The sequence below is a fragment of the Aspergillus ruber genome (genome assembly GCF_000600275.1).
Source record: "Aspergillus ruber CBS 135680 unplaced genomic scaffold scaffold00020, whole genome shotgun sequence".
NCBI classification, from domain to species: Eukaryota; Fungi; Ascomycota; class Eurotiomycetes; order Eurotiales; family Aspergillaceae; genus Aspergillus; species Aspergillus ruber.
This window is the reverse complement of record NW_024467316.1, coordinates 134488-150330: the sequence shown is the minus strand read 5'-3', so window position 1 is coordinate 150330 and position 15843 is coordinate 134488. Positions and strand designations below refer to the sequence as shown.

General features: G+C 46.4%; 5 protein-coding genes across 5 annotated transcripts; 2 read left to right on the top strand and 3 right to left on the bottom strand.

Annotated features, from left to right (window-relative positions):
* Positions 1 to 75: 75 nt before the first annotated feature.
* On the top strand, positions 76 to 2141 carry EURHEDRAFT_541346 (LysM domain protein; the record flags this gene model as incomplete). Its single annotated transcript, XM_040787392.1, has 6 exons — positions 76 to 466; positions 517 to 931; positions 985 to 1524; positions 1582 to 1707; positions 1765 to 1904; positions 1969 to 2141. 6 exons carry the CDS (start codon positions 76 to 78, stop codon positions 2100 to 2102), a joined length of 1746 nt encoding a protein of 581 aa, XP_040637324.1. The 3' UTR covers positions 2103 to 2141.
* A 2156-nt stretch (positions 2142 to 4297) lies between these two features.
* On the bottom strand, positions 4298 to 5164 carry EURHEDRAFT_516582 (uncharacterized protein; the record flags this gene model as incomplete). The annotated part of the gene is made up of 3 exons (XM_040786490.1): positions 4298 to 4616; positions 4690 to 4774; positions 4828 to 5164. The coding sequence occupies 3 exons, from the start codon at positions 5162 to 5164 to the stop codon at positions 4298 to 4300; spliced, it is 741 nt and encodes a 246-aa protein (XP_040637323.1).
* A 573-nt stretch (positions 5165 to 5737) lies between these two features.
* On the top strand, positions 5738 to 6622 carry EURHEDRAFT_414042 (uncharacterized protein). The gene is made up of 2 exons (XM_040782319.1): positions 5738 to 5943; positions 5998 to 6622. The coding sequence occupies exons 1-2, from the start codon at positions 5893 to 5895 to the stop codon at positions 6427 to 6429; spliced, it is 483 nt and encodes a 160-aa protein (XP_040637322.1). The 5' UTR covers positions 5738 to 5892; the 3' UTR covers positions 6430 to 6622.
* Positions 6623 to 9707: 3085 nt separating this feature from the next.
* EURHEDRAFT_459696 (MFS transporter) lies at positions 9708 to 11411 on the bottom strand (the record flags this gene model as incomplete). The annotated part of the gene is made up of 4 exons (XM_040784603.1): positions 9708 to 10650; positions 10712 to 10950; positions 11002 to 11101; positions 11155 to 11411. 4 exons carry the CDS (start codon positions 11409 to 11411, stop codon positions 9708 to 9710), a joined length of 1539 nt encoding a protein of 512 aa, XP_040637321.1.
* Positions 11412 to 13237: 1826 nt separating this feature from the next.
* EURHEDRAFT_516580 (GNAT family N-acetyltransferase) lies at positions 13238 to 14047 on the bottom strand (the record flags this gene model as incomplete). The annotated part of the gene is made up of 1 exon (XM_040786489.1): positions 13238 to 14047. The coding sequence occupies one exon, from the start codon at positions 14045 to 14047 to the stop codon at positions 13238 to 13240; it is 810 nt and encodes a 269-aa protein (XP_040637320.1).
* Between the last annotated feature and the right edge of the window lie 1796 nt (positions 14048 to 15843).

The window sequence follows — 15843 nt, the reverse complement described above, 5'->3', positions numbered from 1 at the left end:
TTGGGATTGAAAGGCTGATCTTGGTGTCACTCCAACCACCTTCTACTTGTTCATCTTGTATACCTGGTAGAAGCCATGAAGTCGTCTCTACTGAGATTTGTGGCCTTGGTAGCTGCTCCCGTGGCAGCAGAGATCCAGATCTACAAGTACGGCCTCAATTCAACAGCAACCTTGTCTAATGGCTGCACTGAGGCGCTTAAGGGTGCACTGAATTGCGACCCATATCTGCAATCTTTGGCCGCGATTGACTACTATGGGCCCATTGGCAACAACACATTACAGGATGCGCTATGTGCTGCTTCATGTGGCTCATCACTATCAGAATACCATGATAGTGTCCATAAAGCGTGTGCAAATGATCCCCAGCCATGGGATGGCATCCCAGCCTTCTGGGTAGGTGATATTATCTGGGCCACCTACAATCGCACCTGTCTGAAAGATGAGACTAATGGAGAATATTGCACCAGTAAGTATTGCAATCTCAGTCTGGAACTATTGATAACATTGATAATACAGATGAGATTGGGGACATTCAGGAGTCTCTGGGAGATGCTGACATGCCATTGACCTCACTCTCAAAAGACCGCTTGTGCTCTACTTGTCTTCTTGCTCTGATTAAGCAAATGCAGGATACAGCCTACTCCAACTACAATACGAAACTTGCCATTGACTGGGCTGAGATTCAGAAGACTTGTGGCACAGGCGCACTGCCCACTGAGGTGCAACCCCCGGCGACCAACATGACATCTATTCCCGGTGTTGATCACTCCAATCCGGACAATGCAACTTGTTTATCAGAGAACTACTACACTGTGAAGTCGGGCGACAATATTCAAGCCATTGCTGAGGCCCAAGGAGTCTCCACCGGAACGTTGAAGATCCTGAACGACATATTTCCAGACGGGACGAACCTGCTCGTGGACCAGGTCTTGTATGTAATAACTGATAAATACGGTCCCATGTGCTGACAAGAGCCTCGCTTAGGTGTCTTCCCAGGAAATGTAATGTCTACAAAGTACAGGATGGTGACACCTGCTCCTCCATTGCATCCTCCCAGCAAATCTCAGTGACAGACCTGCTCAAATACAATCCCACACTGAACAGCGCATGCTCGAACCTCATCATTAACAACAATATTTGTATTGGTCCATCTGGGACGCAGTACACACCCACAACCATTGCAGGGGCGACTGCTACCAAGACAAACCAATACGCCACAGCGACAGTCTCTCCTGACAGTACTACTGCCGGCGGGACCACTGACAAGTGTGGAAAATACCACAAGGTCTCTGCTGGAGACACCTGTGAGCAGATCTCGCTCAAGTACTCAATCAGTGTTGATCTCTTTTTGGCCATCAATCCATCAGCCGGTAAAGGGTGCTCCTTTTTGTCACCCGGTATTGAGTACTGTGTCTTTCCCATGCAGAATTGGAATGCTACAACAGGTTCGAACATGACCACATCAACCTACATTACAGCACCCGGTCCAACTCCCACTGGATCGACTTCCAAATGCTACTCCTGGTGCGCTTTGGATCCAACAAACCATGATTTCAGTTATTACTAACTCAGATCCTTTAGGCATACCGTTGAAGAAGGCGACGATTGCGCGAAACTTGAGGCCATCTATGGAGTCTCCTTCGGTGAATTGCGAGCTTGGAACCCTCAGATTAACTCAATCTGCTCTAATCTTCTGCTTGACACCGCGTAAGTAGAGTGCACCAGTCCTCTTCTGAGCTCATTTGTTTACATCTTCTTCTCTAGTTACTGTGTCAAAGGGGGGTCTATGACAGCACCTAGCTCCACACCCGCCTCATCAACACCCACATTGAGCGGTGCTCCCCCAGGCCCTACTCAATCCGGCGTCGCGGGAAATTGCAACAGTTGGGTAATGCAGAAAGATGGTAAGCATCATCTTAGTACCCGACTCATCCACTCATAGCTGATACTTCTTTTTCTCGCCTCCAGGCATCTACTGCGCCGACATGGCTGACAATGCTGGAATCACGATCGACGAACTTTACAAGTGGAATCCGGCCCTAAATGGCGACTGCTCTGGGCTCTGGCCGAACTACGCATACTGTGTGGGCGTCTCTACATAGAAACTGGTAGCTCTACGAGGCTGCAAACCCAGTGAGTCTAAGATGCGGAAGACGATGAACGTCATTCCAACTGTGACTTAAGACTTTCCTACTCCATTGCACTTGGATTTATCTTTTATTACAGCTCTATAACCAATGATTGATTGGTAATGCGAGAGCACCTTGGCAAGGGCGGACAAAGTAAAACTGGGCGTGAACAAGGCAAATGTGCAAATCAGCAGAAGTATTATCATCCACTGATTTGCCAATGAAGTAGACCGATGTGATGAAATCAATTGGTTTAGTGTTTCTGTCCAAATATTCCGCAGGATCTATGCACTGGCCTCAGAGTCATTCGCCTTGAGTTGATTGTTGTAATGGCATTTTATCCGAGCCCTACAGTGATTGCGGCACAGTTAGCCTCACAGGCACAGCGCTTAAGACGGTCTATTGATTTGAACCACTGCGCCAGGAACACGGCGTAGTTGGTGATCCGTCCGGTAACCACCTGGAAGATGGAGACACTAATGCCAATCCTTAGATATAGCAGGATGTCGACCAGTCCAGACAAGGATAAGCCTGACACTTCCAACTTTACAAGGACAGCATGAATGGATGTAAGACGATATACTATACTTTGGCGCTAAAATTCACTGTGGCACAGTCATTCTACAGACGCTATGTCCAATCGGACTCAGGCCGTGTCTAATGGAAGGCCTATGCTATCAGGCTAGGCCCGGCTTAAATCGACTTGCGCTGCTGTTTCAGGCACTAAGTAGAAATGAATTGGCCTAACTCCTAATTCCTTTCCTAATAGCAAATGAGAATGTTAGTTCTTGCCGCCAGCTGATATGAGGCACTAAGCCTAGCACATTCTTATGGCTGGTGGGCCGCGCCTCGGGAGACAGGTTAGCTACTAATGTTTCTAGGAGATATCACAGCTTCCGAAACTTAGATACTTCATAGGCCAGTTTGCTTTAGACATTACTGGCTATTCCTGACTATGAGCTGGCAATTCATCTGGTCCAAATACCCGATTGTCAGGTAACTGCTAAAACAATTAAAAATGGAATTGATGGCGCTTTGCCTAGATAAGAAACATATCATTGGTAACCTTGTTGCTTGTTAGGCGCCCAGTAAATGGGAAGGTGCCCTATGTCACGAGCTCGGACCAGTAGATACTAATGAAATGATATTTCTATCTAAACCAGTGTAGCCATCGACTAGAATATCGAATCTGGAGAAGAAAAGAGAAGAGGCAAATCTATTTACATGAAGAAGTCCTATATGGTTGTGTGTGGTCTCGCTAAGCAGCTTGTTTGCCTTGGTTGCTTCCATGGCATTGTTTGCCGTGTTGATGATGTTTGCTGATGAAGGTGCTGGGCTGAGCCGTTACAATGGGCCCAGGCGCTCAGCTATGGAGGTCTGCGACACTGAAAGGAAGCGGCTATTTATTCCACCCAAGATTGCGGAGATCTGATTGGAAGAAAATGTCATCATTAAGAGTTGATCGCCGCTATCCTTCTTAGTCAAAAGTATAGCAGAAATACCAAGGCTTTCAAGGCTTGCATAAACTTGCATCAGTTGTTGAAGAAGCCTGGAACCCATTTTGAACCATTTCATATGTCTTGTCTCTTTCTTGCTCTTCTTTCACTCTCTGAAGTGCAAACTGCGCGAAGAGCGCTTAATTGCAACCTGAGTTGATGGGAAAAGTTTCAAACGTCAAATAGTTTTACCAATATTGTTATGGGCTGATGATGCTGTTCAACAGAAGCGCATTGGTAAATTCCTCACTAAGCGAGATAATTTATATCACTTTGGAATTCATAATGGCGCTTTGTAAGCGGTCAAAAAAATGAGAACTTATTCACATCGCTCTGAAATCACTACGAGAGTAGGGACGGACTCTGAGGCAAAGTACCAGAAGCCAAATACCATCGAATGATTCTTATTTGTCTACATTTAAACAGGCTTACCCCCTAGCATACATTGAGACTTGGTTCTAGGAGAGTAGGCTTAATTGACTGTATGACACAACAAATTCAAGGTTCGATTCCAGATTACACATGAAGACATCCCTTAATTGGCCTGAAAGTAGCTTATTGAAGTGGATAAGCCTTAACCATAGCTAGATCCTCTCAACCATGAATCCAATTTCATGAATCCATTCAGAGAGTCATTTCAGAGCAACTGCAAAGATCGTACCAAGATACCATTTACTCGAATATCTCCCGTACAACCCGCACAGTCCCATTCGCACTCTCACTCCAGATCTCATGCCCAACACTAATCGGGTCATCCAGGTCATCAGCAATAATAAGATGAATCTCGCCGTCATCAGTCTCCACCTGTCTCAGCGGAAGCGGCTCCATTTCTTCGCCGTTGATGGCCTCATCGAGAACAAAATAGTCCTCATTATCGAGGTCAAACTCCTCCGTGCTGTTGAGGCCTTGTCTGGATGGAGCGAACTTGCCATTCTTCAACTTGAACTGGCCGCCGTCATTTCGACACTTTGGCTTGGCGGCACAATATGAGCTGAAGAAAGAAAAAAAAAAAAAAGGGACTGTCAGTACTGAGGAGAAAACTGAGGTTCGCCTTGGCTACTCACGCTCTTCTGTAATTTTTTATTGTAATACCGAACTTGTCGCCATTCTTGATCTTCTTATAGAAGCCACTGAGTTGCCCTCCCTCACCTGTACCCATTAACCTCAATATCTAAAACCTCAAAAGCAACAGGAAAACTCACTCCTATTCTCGTTTATGTTAACACACCTCAGATGCGCATTCCTCCCACCCTCCTTAACACTCGCAAACGGAAACTCATCACACGAATTTCCAAACTTCCCAAATTTCAGTTTCTTATCATTGCAAGGGTTTCGTTTACATCCAGAAGCCTTTCGACGTCCCGGTCTGGCGTTTGCATTGCTATCGTAGGTGAATCTCCTGCGGCCCATACGGCCGCATTTCGCGGCGTAACAGTAGTTCTGGCATGTCCCGAGACTTTTGGTGCAGTCCCAGGCAAAGTTGGCGGCCGTAACGCTGGAGACAAGGAAAAAGATGGAGAAGATGGAAAAGAACTTCATCTTGGAAGTGCTAATTGGAGTGGACTAGGCCAACTGAATATTCTGAATATCATTGCTACGAGGCCATTTTATCGTGTCTTATATAGACATGGCTTCTTCTATTCAATACCTACTTGCTCATTTCCCACTATTATGCTCCGTGTAAGCTTACTTCTGGTGTGAGCCCAAGAATCGAGTTTATTCGATAGGACTCAGGGCAAGTCAAGGATAGGATAGCCTCTTCGACTGCTCTGACGAATAGGAAAATATTCATAGCCCTAATTACTTCTTACATTCGATATCCGTACCCCGGTAAGACCATTTATCGAGTAACAATAACATGTTCTGGGGCTTATGTATAGAACAGCATCGCAAGTCGTGGGACACTCGGAGAGAAATGTGAAACCAGAGTGTAACCGTTGGTGCTGATATCAGCCACGGTACTGCCATGTATAACAATGAATACAACCATTGAGGCGCTTCAACTATACCGAGCTTTTATCGAAAAAATGAGATCATGTGATACCAGTCACTACCATACTATGTAAATTCAATCAGGTGACCAGTGAATACAGGAACACAACGCTTTTTCGTCTCAACGAGTACACACATTCACCACCATAGGCAGCCGAATTTCTCCTTTTACAAGGCTTGCCCGCTGAGTTTCTACAACTCTCCCTCCTCCCAACTTCTCTCTATCTGACAGTCAAGAAAACTCGCTGTACCACACGCGAAAAAAAAACTGCGAAATGGGTGAACCACTTGTCAGCGTCATTTGCACGGCGAATATTCCGTCTGCTGTAAGATTCACATGTTATGCACCTCATGGAGATAGCACAAGCTGACAAAAACAGATTCTTTCCGCAATCCTGACCAACACCTACGACAACGACCCCGACTGCGAGCCAGCTCTCATTTTCCTCTCCACGATTAGCAAATCCGACTGGGAGACCTACACTCTCGACTCCGCCACTCAGACCCCAGTCACTGAGTCCTTTATCTCGCCTTTCGTCGGAATGACCGTGCAGCAAGTTGCCGGATGTCTGCGTGCGAATGCCTCCGGTACTCTGCTTAGTGAGACGTACTTTTACATTGCAGATGAGCGGACCGCTACAGATCAGACGTTGCTGCTTGTGGAGATTGAGGGGGAGGGTATTGAGGGATTGCGAAGCGTGAGAGTTGCTGGGGAGTGTGCAAACCCGGATGGTGTTGCATTGACCGTGGGCACAATTGGTTTTGAGGAGATTGAGAGCTTGGTTGGTGATGATGGGGTTTATCATGGATGAAGCTGTTTCTTGGTTTTGTTTCTTTGCGTTGTGATTTTGCTTTACGATATTATGTATGGGTTGTTGAAATGAGAACAGTCGTTGCAATCTGCCCTACGTGTCGCATAAAGTTATAGGCTATATCTCCGTGATAGAATATCCGAATATGTCGTGAGTTAATTGAAATCAAGCTTAAGCTCAAGCTTTATTCGAGTCAACTTCTGGTCCACTTGGTGTCCGCGGAGATTGCTGTCACCTTTCGGCTGTGAGCTTATTGCAATCGAACAAGATACTGTAACATCCCAAAACAAATGGTTCTCGGCTAGTCGCGTGCGTTGTGCCATGCAATGAGTAAATAAAAAGATATTTACATGCATATAACACTTGAAATGATACCCAATCTGATAGAGTGTGCCTTAGCCCACAGCAGACAATACCCATGGTTCAGGCTCGACACATGTCCGAATAATACGCGCATATGTTGAGCATTGTCAATAGCTTGTATCCCACTCAAGATTAAATCGGGTCGGAAATTCTGGATTCCTAGACCCCGGTCGAGGCCTAGCAGTAAGGATAATAGCATCCTGTAAGTCAGAACGTTGAATGACTATTTAGTTCAAGCAGCTTACTAGTGCCTATTGAAGGAAGACACCTGAAGTTTCAACATCCTGCTGCCTCAGCATACCGACTCTCATTGGTCATCATTAGCATTTAAACGTCGAGAACAACCTTGTCAAATACTTCTTCACAGTATCCTTCTATCAGGAAATTACGTCTTTTATAACGAACGTAGCACCAACTAGGGTGGCTGGTTCCATTGTACAGCCCCTCCAACTTCCTTTAGCTATTCATGGGCCATAAAACACCTATCTTTGGGGCTATTCAACATGTCGATGCATCAGGCAAATCCGATGGCTTAGAAAGCAGAGACACTGGTTTTCAAGCAACCAAAGACAGAAAACGTACGAAAACCTCGGACAGAACCTGCTATATCCCCAGGAGATATCGCAGGGACGATCACCCGCGAAAAAAAAGCTTTCTCCGTTAACGCTAGCATGGTGCATGGATTGTCTGATGAGGCTCAGGGGGCGCGCGCTTGACCCGTTTGCCTTACCGGTATCCTTGGTGGGTAACTAAGGTTTACCAAAGCCTTATTACGGACACTGACATTTCTCTCAATTGCAGTATAGCCAACATTTGGGTTCTGTTTCCCAATATCTCAATTTTAAAAAAGCCTTCCTTATTAGAGGCTCAATCTGTGAATGGCAGCAGTATACAGGCCACAGCCATTAGACCAGCTTAATTGGTGCCTCTCAATTCGTGGCTTTGTGTGTAAGGACCCTCGATACATTTGACGGGGCAATCAAGGCTAGGAAGATAAATACAACTTTTGCACACTCTCGTACATCTATCGACTTTCGTCTATTCCTTTAAACACTTGCCCCCACACATTTCTCACCATTTATATGGATCGAAGCTCGCACCACGCGAAGCATAAGACTAAAGACAAGGTTATTAAAGGCGAAACAGACATGCACTTCCTTACTTGAGGTTACAGAATGGACTTCACAGCGTCGTACGAGTCAGATTTTTTATTACACGACTTTCTCCAAGTCGAATCCATTACTAGCCATGTCTGTTAGTCCGCACCCACTGCTCGAGAACTACCATAAGAGCAATTAGTGGGTTGATAAGTTTGCAGATATAGGGCACTGACAAGGCTCATCAAAATTAACTTAGCCACCATTTAACAGAGATAAGAGATCATGCTCCTCAACAGCTAAAGCAGTTGGCACTTCATCATTTGGACCGAATACGATGATGCCCCTCCCTTTTCCTTTGCCCTTCTTGCCTTTTGAGTCCTATACCGGACCTTCTTTTCAAGAAAGAACCGGTGCCCACCTTGTCTCTATATCCCGCCCAAGGTGGGAGAAAGACAAGTCGATGTGACCGCCAGAGAAGCAATTGAGCGGCGCCCTTTCAGTTCAGTTTTGCTCGGATAAGCCCATCTACATGTCATGCGGACTCTAAGTTCATGGACTGATAGCGCCAGAAACTACATAAAAGTATGCATAACTAGCAGCTGTGATAATGCATAAACTAGCTTTACAGTCACAAACCAAATAACCAACCTGGCAGTAATGGCCAACTTGCGGTCATGGCTACAAGAACATGCGGACACGACCGTGTGATCATACTCATAAGCACATGCACATCAAAGCCCTCGAACTATTTATATCTCACATATTATTTATACAAGTACAGCCGCGTACTCGCAATCCCCATCTCCACCTATTGATTGGCCGCGCCAACAACCCGGGAGTAGATCCGGCACTCTGCATAAACCCACCATAGCAATTCTTGGCATGACGTTAGCCAAGAGTGCGTGCATGCATATATATAACTTAGTATGATCGACGTCGACGTCGAAGCGACACGAGTCGACACCGATGTCCATCAAGCAGAATTATTTTCGGTGGTTAGGATCAGCGGAAAAAAGAAGATCTTTGCGATTGTGTTGTAGTGTGGCGAGTCCACGTTCAGATAACGTACCGCGAAAACTTATGTTATCCTTTTGCGTAGAGTATTAACTATGGTATGTTCTGATTCAGTTGTGTATGTAGCATAGTTGTGTATCATAGTTAATGACAAATGTATTCCATACAGAGATAAGGTGAAACTATCGATGCACATTGCCGCCATGGCGAATCCCACATGAATCAGGCACCGTTAAATGACCTGTTATATTCCACTGAGCACGTACTCGTACATTACTCGTGCCTCCGCTTTTAAACCCACCGCTTCCCGGAGGCACGAGCACTACTGTTCAACATCTAATGGCGTGTCAAATTCAAGGCAATGCAATGTAATGCAACGGCTCTCGCATACAGAATAGGCACGGTAAAAATTCAACATAAAGTGCTATTGTATTCAATATTATTTAACTAACAGTTAGCAAGGACTAGAGCTGGAGCTGCTGTGATTTCTCCAAGAACGGTACAGTTAGGAGTACGCGCAAACACAATCTTGAGAAGAAAACAAACCGCCCATTTTTATGTCCGCTCTAGATCTATATAGACAGAAAGAAATGCAAAAAGTGAAAGCCAAAATATATACAAGTACACCGATGATGCAGGATAGTGGTACACTTCCAAAACGAACCAGTCAATGCAGACAGAAAAAAGAAAAAAAATGTAGTGAGCGAAACGAAGAAACGAAGACTTGAAGGCAAGAGGAAACACAGAGTGTGATGAATGGAACAACAGAAAAAAAGAAGATCGAAAAAAGACAGACAGAATTCAAACGGGTATCTCCTTCTCGTTCTTCTCCTGCTTGCTTCCACCGTACCGGTAGAAGTACATCGGGGTCAATCCGAAAACAAGAGCCATCAATCCCAGAAGGGTATTGCCCCATCCCAGTCCGAGCTTGTCGTACATGCTTGGTCCTGCGAGAGGGACCACACCACCAGCGATACTGCGGACGACGTTGTTGGCTGCAAGGGCGCTGGCGGAGTATGCGCTGAAGGCGTCGACGAGGTATGTTTGAACGGAGGTCATGGATCCTGAGAAGCCGACACCAATGAAAAAGGTACCGATGATGGGAACGATCCAGTGGATCTTGTAGTATGCGGTCCAGCCGTAAATCACAAGTCCAACCGGGAGGGAGAGAGCGGCGGGGATCAGAAGGAGTAGACGATATTCCGGGCGTTCAATACCGTTGCGCTGCGAGAGTCGCACGTAGATCTTGTCACTGTAGTGACCCGAAAACAACTGTGTGGCGCAACCAAGACCCAATCCCACGTAGCAAAGACCGGCGATACCCTGGCTGAATCCGTAGGTGTTCTCGAAGACTTGCGTGAACGATGTGAACAGGAGATAGATGATACCGTAGACCAAGCCCATGTACAGCGCCATTACGATACTGACAGGACTCTTGTACAAGAACTCGATAGGGCGGCTGATTACCTGGCGGAAGAGCTGGCTCAAAGGAAGCGGAGACTTGTTGGCGGATTGGATGTTGGGGTTGCCGGTTTCTTTGCGCATGCGGGCTGCCTTTTTCTCAAGGAGAACGGGTCCGTAGGTTTCGCGGAGGAAAGTAAAGCAGACAATGGTGGTGAAGCCGCTCAGGATGGTCAACAGCCAGAAGATCCATCTCCAGTTCGCGGCTTGGGAGAGGAAACCACCAGCAATGGGGCCAACGACGGGTGCGATAAGCATACTCAAGCTGAAGATACTCATGATGCTACAAAGCGTCAGTGACATATAAAAAAAAAAAAAAAAAAAACAGGAGAAAAGATACGTACAGTCCACGCTCGCTAACAGGAACAAGATCCGAAATTGTACCACCGCCATTGGTCAACGGGGCACCACCAAAGACACCAGCAAGCAGACGGAAGATCAAAAGCGCAGTCGCATTGGGAGAAACTCCACAAAGAGCCGTGAAGAGGGTGAAGAGGACATTTCCAGCATTGTAGATGAGGTTGCGTCCATAGATTTCGGAGAGAGGGGCGAGGATGAGAGGACCGATACCGAAACCAATAATCTATGTTCTGATTAGCACTTGCTGGCAAAGATGTTCTAAAAGGGTACTCACATAAATAGAGACAGAAAACGTAATCAACATCTCTGAAGTACCCGAAAACTCGTCACCAATCTGGAGTAGGGCCGGGGCCATCATCGACGAAGCCAACGGACTAGTAGTAATGTTAGCTACTCTACCTTTACTTTGCTAGAAGAAAGAACATACGTAGTAAACCGCATTAGACAAACAGAACTAATGATGGCCCTCTTCTTAGCGCGCGACCAGTTCAACGGCTTCTCAGGGTCATCCGGGCCATCCCAGTCTACCACGACAAGCGACGAGGTACTATCGTTCGAGGCTTCTGAGGCGGCCACTGTCGAGCCTGAGCCCGAGGAACCAGGGGGGATAGGGTCATGGTTCTGGTCATGAAGAGGTTTTTGAAGAGGTTGGAAGAGATTTTGTTGTTGTGCGCCTGCGCTCATATTGAATTTTGGGCCCTAGTATACTCTAGGAAAGTAACGACTGACGGATTAAAGCAAAGAGAAAAATAGAAATAAAAAAAAAAAAAAAAGGAAGGAACTCAGACACTTGGAGTTGACATTGAAATTGACATCTATCAAAGAGGGAAAAAGAGGAGAGTAGCGCATATTTAAAACAATAATCTAATTCCAAAGCCATGACATCTTCAATGAATCTGCCGCCAGGAACCAAAAAAAAAAAAAAAAAAAAAAAAAAAAAAAAAAAAGACATCCCCTTGATCCATATTGACAGAGTACGTCAACCCGATACCACAACACGTACCTGTATGTATTGATCGCCTCTCTCCTTGTAACCTGTAATACATATCCACACGGACGATCTTCGGGATGGCTTGGCGGGTCTTGGCGGGTATATTCTTGGCATTTAGAAAGCCGTTGATCAAGATGCCGATCAAACCCTGATTATCTACTGCCAAGCCATAGCGGGTCTTTGCGTGATTCTGTCAGGAACTGCACTAACAGTATGTACACGCGGCATTGTGGTCAGGTATTCAATATTTCGGTTTCTGGAATATGGGGTATGGAGTGGACGTTTATTAGTCCCTGTACGGGGTATAGTATTAATATCTTGTCCTTCTACTCCAGACTAGGCGCTGGCATTGAATTCTCAAAACATTACCTGTACGGAGTACACAAAAACACAAATGAAGATCGTTTCAGCCTCTCGAATAATAAATGTTATTCTCGCCACATGCGCTTGTGCAGCTAGTCCTCGTCTCGGCTGTAAGCGAATCGCCATAAACGATTTGTTCTAAGCGAGCCAGACGTGGGATTATATTCATCATTCTGACATCTCCCTCAACTTCCAACATCCAATGTAGTCCGTACACCTGTACCTTGATGTGATTCTTGACTCATACAGCGCATCCTCCGAAACTCGGAATTTTGTCTACAGCGCGAAGAACAAAACCTTGATGGATATGTACATAGTTCTAAAGTTCACAGCTATGCACAGTGGCTGAAGGTCGGTTGGATCCGGAAGCCTCTAGTCCATTTCTATTCGCCTTTCCTGTTTCTACGTTTCTAATGCTGTAATCCTGCCTTCTCGAGTCAGAATCACAATCACAAAAGACCCCCCAAGGTCACTCCAAAAGCCGTCAAAAGTCCAAAAGTCCAGACCCCCTTGATCTGCACTGCTCTGCTCCGTATAGCGCAGCTGATTGACCATGCATGGATCACTGACCCATTATCCGCTACCCGCCTACCCCTGGTACAGTACAGGGGGTTGGTTGGTTTGGGTTTGGTTCAACCAAAAGCAGGCGTCAGGGTAATTATGCAATCTGGAATGTGTGACTTGTCAGACAGGTTTGACACTGACGCAGACTCGGGCACTCGCGTGTGCGAAGAATTTCGCATCTCAACCCTATCCTACGGGGTAATTATCTGGTTTGTCTTGCTTTCGCCACTACGATGGCATGCTCGGTTCAGACGCCACGATTAACTTCAGGGAGAAAAATCGAAATATTTGAAATATGAAGGCAGTTTTGTTTGGTAATAGAACGACGATTGTTCATCATTTCTAAATCTATACAATTTGACGCCAAAGTTTGGAAAAACCTATGCTCTAGGAGAAAAACGTAGGAGTCAAAAGGTGAAAATCGCCAGCAACTTTCATGTACTTCCTCTGAAGTCAGATACAGAGAATGTAAAAAAAAATATATATATATAAAAAAAGAAATCCCATCAAAGCGCCGGGTGTAGGTATCATTAGTGAGAAAGCCAAAAACCATCATTAGAGAAAATAGAAAACCACCAGAAACAAAAGCAAATTAGTTTTGTCGCTTCGTGAAAATAGGCTTGGTAAAGGCCAACCTAAAGCCTTCTTTCTCGACGTTTCGCCCAGTACCAACGCCTGGGTTGGCATGGACGGTCACAAAGTTGTAACCTAAGCGTTTGGCATCCAGGACACGCGCCCGGATCAATGCCCGTTGCACACCACGACCCCGGAATGCGGGTGTTGTGCTGTCGATGTAGATATGAGCAACTCGCCCGTACTCTGTCTCCATGAAAGCCATAGCACCACATCCTGCAATCTGGCCATCAATCTTGGCCAGGTAGAGAACTGTATCGGTTCGCAGGGCAGCCATCTCTGCCACGGCGCGCAGGAATGTCACTGGACGGCCGCCGTCCATGAAGCCGGCAACAGAGTTGTGGATGAAGGCTGCCATTCCGGCTTCTGTGGCCGGTGCTCTGGAAACCCGTGTGTCAAAGCCAAATGTGTATTCTGGCTCTTGGTCCATGTTGACGGGAATATCATTTAGAGAGCGAGCGTAGATGTTGAGGAAGCTGTCGACTCCGTATCCGCGGACGGCCAGCATCTGCAAAGCACTGGGGTCGGCATAGGGGCAAAGAAGAACCGAGACGGGCAGGTTGGATGCACGGTGAAGGTCTTCGAGCTCACGGATGTCATAGTCGGTCACAGGGCCCTCCATGCCTAGACCCAAAGTGCGGTTGACTTGTTGGCCAAGAAAGGGGATGGTGAGAGCAGCCACACCACCGCTTGGGACGTGATGAAGGTTGAGGTCTTCGTTGGGGAATAGCTGCTTGCTGGCATCGACCTGGCGACCCAGATGGATCATATGGGCTTCTTCGATGTGGTGGATGGTGTCGAGGCTGAATGCCGGTGCTGGTGCCGCAACCGACTTGGTAGGAGCCGTCGGCTTCCGGTGTTCTGCGGTGTAGAGAGCACTGTATGAGACTAGCATGGTGGCGGTAGAGATGTAAAAAGTTCCCAAGGCTATGGATAAATAACAACTTAGGAAGAATGTCAAACGAGATATAAGATTTAACGACAGTAGGAAGAATGAGATTGAAGATTGATAAAGCAGATGAGAGTGATTCAGATTTAAGACCCTCTTGATCCTGAGTCCAGGCAGCTCCGGGGTCGATATATGAATGTCGATGCTGCCTCCGACTATCACTTCACAAGCTATCTACCGTCTTGGCAGAGTCCATCAGGAATGCTAATTGCGTACTCTAGAAAAAGAAAGAAGCACAGAAAAATAAAAAAATAAAAAAAGACAGTTCGGGCATGTCAACCCATCTGGGAAGGTAGACAAAAAGAGCGTAATCCAGACTCCTGTATTGTATTCAATACGGAAGATCCTGAAGATCGGCTGATGCAGCGTGGCGCTGTGGTGTATCCAAGTACTTTTTCTGTTTCTGGATTGATTGCAATTGGCATAGGGGATTGCGGCAGATGGCTCATAGTGTTCCATTATTAGCCCGTGCATCATTTGCGTCCCAGTGAAACGAGTCGATCTCCAAGCGACGGTTTGATCCCTTTTCCTTGCAGGTGCCGAGTTTTGCTTCTTGATTCGGCATGGGATGATGTGTCTCGAACCATCCTGTGATTTTCCTTCTCAGGCTCGCCCCATTGCTTTCTTGGCAACCCTCTTCCGGAATCCAAAGGGTAGGGGGGGTTGGTTTGCTTCGTCATTGTGGGATACGTGCTATCCAAGGGAGAAAGCATAAGAGTTTTCATTGTGTGTGCACGAATAAAACAGGGTCTAGTTGCGAACACCAATTAAACTGTATTACTACCAGCACGTTGTGACAGCAGTGACGGTCGGGTTAAGCAACAACCCCCGTCAACCGGTTTGGCTTGGGCCGATGCTTGGCCTGGTTCCTTACAGAAGCTAGCTTTTCCTCGAACAATAGCTACCGTCTCGTATATAGAGGAGTCGGGACGGAACGGGGAGCTCAAGAGTGATCATTCCTTGGGCTTGGCAAAAACGGGAGGGACTGCGAATCGCCTTCCATTGCCCCGGAACCCGAAAATGGATCACACGGCCGGCCGATGGATAATAGACCCGCGGGAGGGAAGCCGGTGGGGGAGTGGCGTCATGCGGTCCCCGGGGCGGCGGTCTTGGCAGTGGATTGATGATGAACACTGCAGGAATACTACTAATAGTGCAATGCAATTATACACAATGTGAGTAACCCGCTTTAGTCATGAATCCACACACAGGGGATTTATGACCAGGGTTGTGATCCCACACTAGGGTTTGACTGGCTGAGACTGCCCCAAAAAAGAACAAGCATTGATCGTCCCCCAGTCTCCATTCAATCCCCATTCGATACAAGCAATGCGTAGAAATAAGTGGAGCGGATTCTAGACCTTGAAAGAAAAAGAAAAAGAGACAGCCGAAATCCTGATCCGCAATGCTACTGGTAAACTAGTCAAAAGCACGTACGGGGTGAGTTATTATGACGAGGTGAGAGAGAATACGAGGGTCCTCTACAGGGAATCCCACAGCAAAATCGCCGAGATACGGAATATACCAGCCACGAGTTTGTGACGCGCAGAGAAGGTTTTTTTTTTTTTTTTTTTTTTTTTTTTTTTTTTTTTTTTTTTTTTTTTTTTTTTTTTTTT